The sequence below is a fragment of the Pseudonaja textilis genome, chromosome 3 (genome assembly GCF_049901715.1).
Source record: "Pseudonaja textilis isolate UNSWEBS1 chromosome 3, rPseTex1.2, whole genome shotgun sequence".
NCBI lineage: Eukaryota > Metazoa > Chordata > Lepidosauria > Squamata > Elapidae > Pseudonaja > Pseudonaja textilis.
Window position 1 is genome coordinate 36,182,887 of NC_141992.1, and position 12,022 is coordinate 36,194,908.

Sequence of the window (12,022 nt, forward strand, 5' to 3'; positions counted from 1 at the left end):
AAAGCCGTGTAAAAGCGGCAGCTGGGATATCAGAGGAGTTTAATATTACCGTCGGCGTACACCAGGGCTCTGCTCTCTCACCACTGCTGTTCATTCTGGTGATGGACACAATTACACACGACCTGTACACGCCCGCCCCATGGACGCGCTGCTCACGCCGATGATGTGTTCCTGGCCAACCTGTGCAAGGCTGAACTCGAGCACCGAGTCCAACAGTGGCACGACCGCCTCGAGCAGTTCGGGCCCGGCTGAACCTAAAGAAGTCCGAATACCTGACCACTGACAATGAAATGACAGGCTCCATCCACGTGAACGGGCAGGAGCTACTGCGCGCCTCCACCTTCAAGTACCTGGGAACTACTCTTGGGGAAGAAGGCCTACTACAAACTGAGGTGGCAGCCAGGATCAATGCAGCGTGGGGCAAATGGAAGTCCGTCACGGGCGTCCTCTGTGACAAGAAGATGCCGATGCGCCTGAAGGCGAAAATCTATAACTCTGTGGTGCGCCCCATGGCCATATACGGCGCAGAGTGCTGGCCGACGACCAAAGAAGTCGAAAGCAGACTCCAGATAATGGAGATGCGAATGCTCCGATGGTCGGTAGGCCTCACCCTACTCGATCGCGTCAGGAGCGAAGAAGTGCGTAGACGGTTCAACGTCGTGCCCATCCCCACGGTCATGAGGCAGTCCCGGCTACGATGGTTCGGCCACGTGAGCGCGCCAGGAAGAATCCATCATCAAATCTGTAATGAAGGTGACTGTCGGAGGAGCGAGACCGCGTGGTAGACCTAAACAACGCTGGATGGACACGATCAAGGCCGATCTAGAGATCGCGAAGGCAGACCCGACACACGTGGCAGACAGAGAGGTGTGGAAGCAGTACTCAAGGACATTAGCGGACCTCGCCCGAGCGCGAGACAAACGCTGAAGAAAAAGAAGAAGAAGAAGAAGATTGTTAAGTGGTATTTTACCTCCTGACATAGTCCCATCACAGCCTCAAAATCTGTGTAAAATGCATAATGTTTTACATTATAATGCCACGTTTTTGTTTTGGGGGTAGGTTGGGGTTCATCTAACCTGTTGTAGAATTGATTGGCAGTGTGTTTTAGGGCATGTTAAGGGGTAATCCTCTCCGCTCTGGTCTCCTAATAGTCTTTTTATTTCTTCCTTAGTACTGTATTTCTTGAATTCCTTCCATATCCTCTTGTTGCACTACTTCTGCTTTTAAATTCTTTTCTCCCGGTTTCCAACATGGTAGGAGAGTCAAGAGCAAGGCTCCATTAATTTGTTTGGATAACCAAATAAAGTTTATGGACACTATTCTTCTTTAACAAGTTACTGAAGTAATCTGATCTTAAAACTGTTATTTTACTCTTCCACTGATTAGTATTTTGAGAGGTATCTTTAACTTTAAATGCAACAGCTTTGCTTTTCCTGGTTGCAGGGTCCAGAAAATAGCAAGGAATAGTGAACTGAGATTTTTGTTGTTTGTCAGTTTAATTTCATACAGATCCCTCCTTTCATGATCCTCTTTTACAACACATTCCTTTTAGCTTCCTTTCGCAAAACTCTTTGTGCAGAGATACTATGTGATTTCTATATACTCCACTCTGAGTCAGCTTAGGACTGCAATGATAAAAATAGGGTAATTAGCGTACTATTGATTTCCTTCTTCCATCCTAGCTTTGTCTTCACTAAAGTTTCTGTGTCTTCAAGAACTTCTCATATCCTACTTAGTACATAAAGTATTGGGATATCAATACCTACTTACCCCAATACTCTCTCAAATTTCTGTCTTTGTTTGTCAGATATGTTTCTCATACTTGAACTTACTTTTTAAAAGAAATTAAAAAAATATTGGTGTGAATCTGGAATATTATTCTTGTAAGCTTCGATCCCAGGATTACAGCCCAGTTTTATTTTTGAACAGACACATTTACTAAAAGACAAGATTTTTCATGAGTCTCATTTCTGATAAAGTGAGTTGCAATTTACAGAAACATATACCTTTTAATTAAATGTGTTAAAAAGATGGATTAGCAGATAAGATTTTTTTTTGCTAGCACAAACTTAACATGCTTCTTCCTACATATTTTGGACTGGTGATTCAAAGCAGTAGCTTCATCACTAGAATAATTACAGCATGCTGCTACTGTGAAGTACATGTTTATTAAAATATCATTCAGCAAGAGCTTAACCAGCAATACTTAAAACCTAAGTCAATAATAGCAGTAACAGAATTAATGATTTATCCAATGCTACTTCTAAAAGTGTGGTATTAGACCTAAACACACTTCATAAATGATTCAGAAAACACACAGAGACACGGCCTAAACAATTGGGCTCTTCTAATGATTAACAGGGAAGTACTCAGACACAGTCCTAAGTATTTCTCATGAATTGTTTTTGAAATGTGTATAATCCTAAAAAATATGGTTTAGATAGATTGCCATAGGAATCTGCAATTTTCTTTCAAGCAAATGTACATAAAATTGCAATCTTCAGTTGTGTTAGAAGTATCAAGATAGATTGAATGGTTTGATACTTAGTGCAAGTACAACACTGAGATAAAAAACATGAGTCATGTTTCCCACATTTCTGTCCCAGTTTCCACTCCTCTGTTAAGAGTGTTCATGTTCCAAGTTGCTTTAAAATAATTTGCATATCACGTTTCTAATCTCCATAAACTTGGAGACAACAATTTACTTGATTTGCTATCTAATAACCTATCAGGAGATTCTCAGCGTTTTTTAGCTCAGCATTATGAAACACCTGCACAATTAAAGCCATGATTAAATAGTCAGCTGAGTTTATGCTCATAATTGCATGTGGGTGTATGCAGCTTAGGGGGACTACATATGAGTACCAGCCCCCCCCCACCCCCCCCAAAAAAAGAATGATTGGAGACTATAATTTGAAGCAGAAAATGAATAGCTGGGAAAGATGCAACTCCTCTGCAAAAGGGAAAGAGAAGCCAGGTGTTTTGCCTCACAGAGGATTGTGAACCTCTGTCCTTGTCTTCTACCATTTATTTACTCTTGGTATCAGCCACTGCAAACCATTAACAGAACATCTGAGGAGTTGCACAGGAAAACAAAGCTGTGCTGTGCAAGCTGGACTACCAGAACACAGGGGCCCGATGTACATGTGGATACAACTTAATTTCTAGGATATGCAGAAGGTTCACAGGTCTACATTTTCACATGACTTCGCCTTTGGATAGGAGAACTTCCATTCTGCTCCTAAAATAACTGTTCTCATCGGACTTGTGCATGAGTCAAAACAATCAGGTGACTATCAGTTTTACTCATGTGTCCCTCCTCCACAAATCCTCTCTGCATAATTCAGCCTACCTCTCTTAAACATGTGCTAAGCACCACTTTTCTACTACCACCCTTTCCCCTCCCGAAACAGCTACCAACTATGAGTTAAGCACATCTGCATGGGAGACGTCGTTTGGACCACAGCGGCCCAAGGGAGGGACGTCTAGGATCAGGACTACAGGGGATGCTCCTACCCACGGGGGCGGGCAAGTACATCCGTGTTAAACTCTGGCCGGCTTCGAAGGGTGCCTTGCATCCGTGCGCGCCTGCTGCTTTTGGGGGGAAATGAAAGCATCCCTCCAGCCGGCGACTTCAGGCACCCTCCTCGCTGCTTTGCCCGAGCCGCGTACGCCCGTCGGCGCGCGAATGGTTCTTCCCGCCTCCGCAGCAGGCAGGCCGGCAGGCAAGCTGGCTTCCACGCCGGGCCGGACCCCTCAAGGCTTCCAGCGGAGCAGTCCCGCGTTTGGGCGTGAGCGCCGTCTGGCAGGCAAAACTGGGGCGAGGCTCTGGCTGAGCAGGAAAGGAATGCGAGTGGGAAGCAGAAAGAGCCAGGCGCAAGCAAGCGGGCATGTAGCGACAGATCCTGCCAGCAGAGAGGCGCGGGGAGCCGGGCCGGGGCTCACGCGGCAGAGGGCGGGCTTTCGCGTTCTCCCGGGGAAAGCCGGAGGAAGAGGAAAAACGCCGCTTCGCCCGGCGGACCGCGCGGCCGTTTTCCACGGGCAGCAGCAGCGCCGGAGCGTCGCTGGCTGCCCCCATGGCGGCGTCGGAGAAGGTGCTGCGGGAGGGGGTGCTGGAGAAGCGCAGCGGCGGGTTGCTGCAGCTCTGGAAGAAAAAACGCTGCCTGCTCAGCGAGAAGGGGCTGCGGCTCTTCGAGGCCGGCAGCCGGGGCTCCACGCGCTGCAAGGAGCTGCCCTTCGCGCACGTCAAAGCCGTCGAGTGCGTGGAGTGGAAGCAGCGACACATCTACTTCACGGTGGTGACGGACGACGGCGCCGAGATCGACTTTCGCTGCCCCCAGGAAGACCCCAGCTGGAACGCCGACATCACTCTGGCGCTGGTGCGCTTCCAGAACCAGCAAGCGGTGCAGATCGTGCGCGCCAGGCACAGCTGCAGGACGGGTGAGAGGCGGGGAAGGGCAGGAGATGCTTAAGAAGGTCGCGCCCGTCGGCGGGGAGAGGGGGCTGCCTGAATTAACCAACCCGGAGGTATGATCTCCAGGGCAGGGGTCTCCAACCTGAGCAACTTTAAGACTTGTGGACTTAAACTCCCAGAATTCCTCAGCCATGTGGCTGAGGAATTCTGGGAGTTTAAGTCCACAAGTCTTAAAGTTGCCCAGGTTGGAGACCCCTGCCCTAGAGAAAAGGTGGACTTTGCATGGAGGCGGGTCCCAATTCATTCCCCAGTACCTCCAGCTGAACATCTATCCCCAAATGGCAAAATTAAGAAAGATTTCTTAATTCAGAAGGGCCCAGTGGCCTGCTGCCATCACCAGGTTAATGTAAGCAGAGCTAGAATTCTCTGCGGAGGCCATGCTGGCTGGGGAATTCTGGGTGTTGAAGTCCATGCATCTGGTAGAGGCCAGGGTTGAGAAATGCTGGTCTGGAATAGCTCATATTATGGCTTAGTCCAAGACCCTTAAGAGCAGTCAGCCATCATGATTTGCTGTATCGTAATATAAACCATCAGTTGGCTGAATGAATAGATGATACTATATTATCCTAGAGAAAAATATCAGTGATTGAATGCTCACAGCATGTTAAATCAAATCACACGTAATGTGTGAATTTTATCTTTCTGGCATCTAAAATTCCATGCAAAGAATGAGATTATTAATCCCACGCAGATGGGTAGGATTTCTACCTGAGATAAGTAAGGTGAGGCAGGCAAAGTAAGATGTATTGAATGATAGCCAATCCTAATAGTTGCAGTGTGTGAATATACATACTACTGGAGAATATTTGCCATTCTAGTCTAAAGGTAAAATAATCCAAGCACAGGGAGATGCAGTTGCTAACTGAACCTTTGTTCTTAAATATTTAAACAAAGAGATGTGCTTTCTTCTAAAGGGGAGAAAGGGAAATAGTTCAGAAAAAAAAAGAGTTAATGGTATGAATGTCTAATTTTTATCAGAGATGCACAGCATCATGGGGCTACTAAAATTTTTGCAATGTCCCCCAGAACTCTCCTGAAAGTTACATCGGTTTATAACTGTTAAGGTGCTGGGCAGATTTATTGTAATCATGAAGATCATAATTGCATAGGTTTACTTTGTAATTACATTTATAATCAGTGTTTTTTTTATAGTTTTTATCTTAGTACCATTAAATTTTTGGACAATGTTAAGCCACTCAAAAGCCAGTTCAATCCACCACCACCACCACCCCCAAAATAGAATTGTGCAGCCTTAAGGTGGATATTTACTGCTTTGGACATTGGACAACTAAATTACAGAAGTAGAATCTGGGGTTGAAAGAAAAGAAAGCGGAAAGAAAGCTTCTCCTACAGAGAGAAGATCAGAGAAGAGAAGAAATCCTAACACCCAACAGAAGAAGCGTGCAGATGAGTTTGTTTAGGGACAGATCACTCATGCATCAAGGCCAATGCTGTTGACAGAAGCCTCTCACTTTCTCCGGGCCTCCCTGAAGATGACAGGAGTTGAATTTAGAGTGGTTTGCATGCAAGGAAGGGCCTGAGTAATTGAGCTGTGCCCTCCTCTATTCTCAGCCCAGCTAAAAACAATCGAACAAACATGGCTAAATCACTATTTTTTTAAGCTGGGAGGTCAGAGGTTCAGGAAAAAGTAAAATGGAGAACAGTAGGAGAGGAGGACTAGAAAGGAAATAAATAAACCACACACCATTGTTTGCATCCACTCCTTCTCAGCAGGGAAGATAATGTTCAGTGAGGGTACACACTTCTTACAGAGAATTTTCCATTAATGACAACTCTACCCATCTTGTGCTTGTAGTAATGTTTAAGCTCATTTTTGTTTAAATATTTAAGAACAAAGGTTGAGTTACAACTGCATCTCCCTGTGCTTGGATTATTTTACCTTTAGACTAGAATGGCAAATATTCTCCAGTGCACAGACTGTTTCTACTCAGATATAATTTGATAGTCTGACTGATCAGGAGGACTAAACCGGATATGATCCACTTCTGCCATATTGTTCTTCGACTGTATTTAATAGATGTGCTTTCTTCTAAAGGGGAGAAAGGGAAATAGTTCATAAAAAAGAACTTATCCCCTCACCTCTTTCTGATCAAAACAGGTAACGCTCTGCAAGGTCTTCCTTTCTTTTATATGAACCTCACCAGAATCAGGAGGGAAGACTTTAATTTAATTTAATTTAAATGGGCATATTAGTAATTTCTATGCCTTTGCCTAGCCATCTGCCACATGAAATAATAGTTTTTCCGGAATTATGTAGAACCAATTCAGCAAATATATTTTTTAGAAAAAAATAAGGTGTACTTGGTAATACTTGATACATTGTTGTGTGGTGGAATTGCAGTTGGGGAAATACAGTATACAGTTAGGGAAAGGTATTGTTTTAAAATCATTATTTTTATGTCAATAATGTTTTGGTTTATTTTATGTTCATTTCTGTAGCATTTTTCTGTGTATGAAGTGTTTTATAGTACTTTCTGTTGCCACAAGTCTGTGAGAATGGCACATTTTAGACCAGCACGATTTCTTTCTTGCAGTACAGTTAGGGGGTATGTATGGTCTCTTGTATGACTTAACTCCGGTCTAACTGTTGATTCTCCAACCTCCCCCTTTCCAGCTTTTCAACAAGGGTCAGCTCCAACCAGCCAGATTCTGGTGAATGGGTCTAAGAAATCCGACTCTCAGCTCAACGTGGAGAGGGTGGAGGAATTTATAGCAGTGACTTCACCTGCTGGTGGACCAAAGGCAATTTCTAGCTGCAACTGAATGAAGACCTCTACTTTCTTTGGTGAGGCATCTCTGCTGCAAAGTGACATAATGCCTGGTGAAGCTAGCCAAATATGTATCACAACAATGGTTAGAAACAGCTTTTGTTTTTCTCCTCTGTTTTTGCTATGATACTTAAGAACTTGGTCTCTCGATAAGGCATTGAGAAAGTTTCCTATTAAACTGACAGTTTGCTTTCTACTGTCAACAGTCTTACCTACAGTGATGGACATCTACTGTGATTCAGGCGACAGTTGCAGCAGCTAAGACAAAAAGGAATCATTCCATCACTCATTGTGCCACCAGCCTGATGCTGAGTGAACAGTGCCAGAATAAGATGAACCATGCAAGTGAGGAACGTACTTGCTATTGAATCTGAGCATGTCAGACATGATACGGGACTAATTTCTTGGTTTAAAAAAAAACAGAGGAACGTCTGTCCTCAGATAATCAAGCGGCTCATCTGGAAGGCACAAATGTGAGTCTGCCCCTCTGACCTGAGAAGTCACAGGTTATGAGGAAGATGCTGCTGGAGTAGATGCAGAGAATTTTAAAATATATGTAAGCACCTTAAGAAGCATTTGGGAATCCCAAAACTTCTATAAATGAGTTGGTTGTGCTTTTTGCCACGAAGTTAATGCTCACTGTCAATCCATAATTTCAGCTCAGTGAATCATATCGACATCTAGGATTATGTAACATTGCTAGATCCTTTATCTTAGAATCCTTAGGTACTAATGTGCAAGCCTCCGGATAAGAATTCATATGCAAGGCTGAAGGCTTCTTTATTTCAGCCTTTTGAAGACTGAAGTATGCCACCATCTTTTTCTTCCACTGCCCCATGACTTATTTACTTACCTTGGGACATGGGAAGAAAGCAGAAAATAGAATGGCAAGCTCTTGCATTGCCTTTTGAAACATAATTATGAATCCAACTGGGAATGTCCTTATCCCTTTTGGTAAGAAGATGGAGATTGGGTGCACACTCATCCACCAAAGAGGCCATTTTACCCTTATTCAGGAGTTATGTGTAACAAATAAAGCAGTGTGAAACAGGAGTATGCATTGTCCCCAATATTACCATTCCTGCTTTCTCATTCCCATTTTTTAAATCTTTGTGGAAACTCTGATTTCCTAATGTTCAAATGACTGGTTGATCCTTGTCAGGTTTTCTAAATCAACACCCAAAACCACAAGGGGGGGGAGGGGAAGAGATCTGGAAGAGGTCTACTGTATTTAGGATCCTGACCCTTCTTGCCTTGATCTCTTCAGACCAAATGTTTAAAAAGGGCTTATGCACCACAGAATTGGAAGAGAAGTGGCATGGCAAAACTACTAATATAATTATTAATGACATTTCAAGAAAAATCAATGCACGCAATTGTCCTGCTTTTGAAACATGCTTTTTAAAACATTCTTTCCTAGCCACCCTATGCTCAATATTTTGTAATTATGCAGATTTGTGCCAATTAGGAGCATTGGCATAAAAAAAAATGACTATGATCTTAGCTACATGAAAGCGAATGGAAAATTATGGAAAGTCTGTTGGTGGTAGAAAGTTTGGTCATTAACATGACTGTGAAAGACATTTCCTACATTCAGTTTGATATGTATTGGTCATGAGATGTAACTTCACAGTCTGAAAATCTAGATCTGTACATTGTCTGAAGCCTTGTGTAATGTCTGTGACCATCAGTAGCATCATTTGCTATAGAATAAATTATGAAAATACTGTTGTGCCAATCACTCAATTTCCTCTGCTTCTCTTTTGTCCATGACAACTATTGGTGACATTCCATGTTCTCAATCTCCACTGCTTCTTCTGTCTCTGGGTATCACAGCCCTTATTTAAATAATGTTGACCAACTGTCATGAGCAATTATGAATCTGCTTCTGACAAGCAGTACCCCCTCAAAATTTGATAACATTATTATCATATACTGCAACACTGAAAAATAAGGAGTAATATGAAGGTGGTACCCTGCTGATTTCATTAGGAGTTTTAGATTCTGTGATTGAATAAATGCAGTAGATACATTTTCCTGTCCAAAAGGTAATTCACCAGAATGTTGATATAAATGATGTCATTACAATATTTTTGAATATCTAGTATCTTAAAAGTAATTAGACTTTATGGTGCTTTAAAGATTCAAGGATGTTTTTCTTTTATCCTTTCATTATAAATAATTTGAATAAATTTATTAAAAAAACAACTAGTAACATGGCTCTAGTTTTAATGTTTTAAAATGTTACGAAGGCTGATTTTAAAATTACTTGTAGGAAAGCTTCCCCAAACTGCAATGGGATTTCTCTTATATGGCAAATAATCACTTTGCATTGCAAAAAATGTTGCACTGGAAGTCCTAAAGCACATGCTTAGTTTACATAAACTACAGGTAGACATCTCTGGTATTGTTTCCCATCTAAATGGATTATGCATCCTTTTGCATAGAAATAACCCTTATCTGTGAGTCTGTGAAGGAGGAGTGTGCAAAAGTTGGCTTGAAACTCAACATTAAGAAAACTTACGTGCATGGCATCTGGCCCACTCAATTCCTGGCAAATAGATGGGGAAGAAATGGAGGTAGTGACAGATTTTATTTTCCTGGGCTCCAAGATCACCGCAGATGGGGACTGCAGCCAAGAAATTAAAAGACGCTCCTGGGGAGGAAAGCTATGGCAAATCTAGACAGTATACTAAAAAGCAGAGACATCACCCTGCCAACAAAAGTGTTTATACTCAAGGCTATGGTTTTCTCAGTTGCAATGTATGGCTGTGAAGGTTGGACCATAAGAAAGGCTGAGTGTCAAAGAACTGAGGCTTTTGAACTATGGTGCTGGAGAAGACTCCTGCAAATCCCTTGGACTGCAAGGCGATCAAACTGGTAAGTCCTGGAGGAGGAGAACGCTGACTGCTCTTTAGAAGGCCAGATCCTGAAATTGGAACTCAAATACCTTGGTTACCTAATGAGAAGGAAGGACTCATTGGAGAAGAGCCTAATGCTGGGAATGATTGAGGGCAAAAGAAGAAGGGACAACAGAGAATGAGGTGGCTGGATGGAGTCACTGAAGCAGTAGGCGTGAGCTTAAATAGACTCCAGAAGATGGTAGAGGACAGGAAGGCCTGGAGGAACATTGTCCATGGGGTCACAATGGGTCAGACATGACTTCGCAACTAACAACAGCAACAACCTTCATCTGGGGCTATGCTACTGAGGATGATTAGAGCAGTAGATACACTGCCTTCCAGGAAAACTTGGCCCTTGTTTCTGTTCTCTAGAGGAATTACTGTCATCTTACTTTAATGTTTCATAGAGTGGTTAGAGTGCTATGCTAAGATCAGAAACTTAACAATGCTTTTGCACCCAGTGTGTTTGGACTTCTGAGCTCCATTTCTGATCTACCCCATGGACATAACCCCCATTCTACCTTTTTAGTGGTTAACACATTCAGCACTTTCAATACATTGTTATTACAACTTTTGTAAAGTAAGGAGAAATCCATTTCATTGGTTTATAAGATAAGGTAGGTATAACTCTTTCCATATCACCTATTCAAGTACCTTGTCAAGAAGATATTATTGTCCCGTGCTTTCATACAGGCTCATTGTGTGGTAGTTGCCACATCTTCAGACCTTCATGTCCCAAACTGCCTTAGTTAAAACTGAGCCAACTCTGGCAGACTTTATGCCATAAGTCAAGATGATCCGACATCTTGAGTATTAAATCAATATGGCAGAAGAATTGGAATCTCAGTCTTTGCCCTCTCTCTTTCAACCCATTCTTGCTTTTTTGTCTCTACATATTTGTGCCAAAATCAGTTCAACTGCATTTCTTCATCTACCACTAAATCCTTCTCCAAAACACATCAAGAAAACATATACCGTTCATTCTGCTGGGTCTTATCCAGGGGTGGGATTCAACTGGTGTTACTATATTTTGTGATTACATTTTGTGCGCGCATGTGCGCCAGACACACACTGTGTGTGCATGTTATAAACCTTAAGCTGTGCCACCCAGACAGTTGTAAAGTGCTGTGCGCGGGGTACACAGCATTTGAAAGCCACTTTTTCCTGCTTTTTCAACCTCAGCTGTGCTGCACAAAGCAGCTGAGGTTGAAAAAGCAGGGAATAAAGGACAGGTAAGAGCCCGGGTGAGCGGGTGGGCCAAACAGCAGCAAACACAGAACCGGTTTAGTGTCTGCTGCTCTTTAGAGCTACCAGTTCTATAGAGCTGGGCAGAACCGGTAGCATCCCACCCCTGGTCTTATCAAATAGTTTTGAGTGCCACAAGATTGATTTTCTTCCCTTTCCTATGATAATTCTTGAAAGGGTTGCAATCATACTTTGCACATTTGTTTTCCATGGCTTGTGAGGCTAATTCACTCTCCATTCTACCAGGCTGTCTTTTTCTTCACTGACACTTGTGCAGATCATGGTACTCATCTGAGATGAAAAAACTGCAGGGATGGAAATCGTTTTTCTCTCTGCCTCTATGGGCTGCTGTTATCTAAACAAGAAAGGGTAAAGTCAGTGGATCTTCTGCTATGTCTCATTAAATTTTGTGTGGATTTTGTGATTGTATGTCCATATCTTTTTTTTTTTTTTTTGTAATTTGTATTTTGAAAAACATAATTAAAAAAAACTGAGCAAATTGATTAGCAGAAGCCAGCATGGATTTGTTAAAAACAGCCGGACAAATTTTGTTGCTTTCTTTACAGTATGACTAGATTAGTATACCAGGAGAATGTTGTGGATGTAGTGCC

At 42.7% G+C, this 12,022-nt stretch overlaps 1 protein-coding gene across 2 annotated transcripts; it reads left to right on the forward strand.

The window, feature by feature from the left end:
• The first annotated feature begins 2,156 nt into the window (after positions 1–2,156).
• Positions 2,157–9,471, forward strand: PHLDA3 (pleckstrin homology like domain family A member 3). 2 transcript variants are annotated; one of them, XM_087931982.1, is made up of 3 exons: positions 2,157–4,440; positions 7,110–7,280; positions 7,470–9,471. In XM_087931982.1, exons 1-2 carry the CDS (start codon positions 4,077–4,079, stop codon positions 7,256–7,258), a joined length of 513 nt encoding a protein of 170 aa, XP_087788108.1. In that variant the 5' UTR covers positions 2,157–4,076; the 3' UTR covers positions 7,259–7,280; positions 7,470–9,471. The 2 variants fall into 2 exon arrangements, with proteins under 2 accessions (XP_087788108.1, XP_026568703.1); XM_026712918.2 differs by having other exon boundaries at positions 7,110–9,471.
• Positions 9,472–12,022: the final 2,551 nt, after the last annotated feature.

Excerpts from the sequence above, each read along its gene's own strand:
- PHLDA3 (XM_026712918.2), top strand. The coding sequence starts at position 4,077 with ATGGCGGCGTCGGAGAAGGTGCTGCGGGAGGGGGTGCTGGAGAAGCGC. Across the intron at positions 4,441-7,109 it reads CAGGCACAGCTGCAGGACGG|CTTTTCAACAAGGGTCAGCT; the intron begins GTGAGAGGCGGG and ends CCCCCTTTCCAG.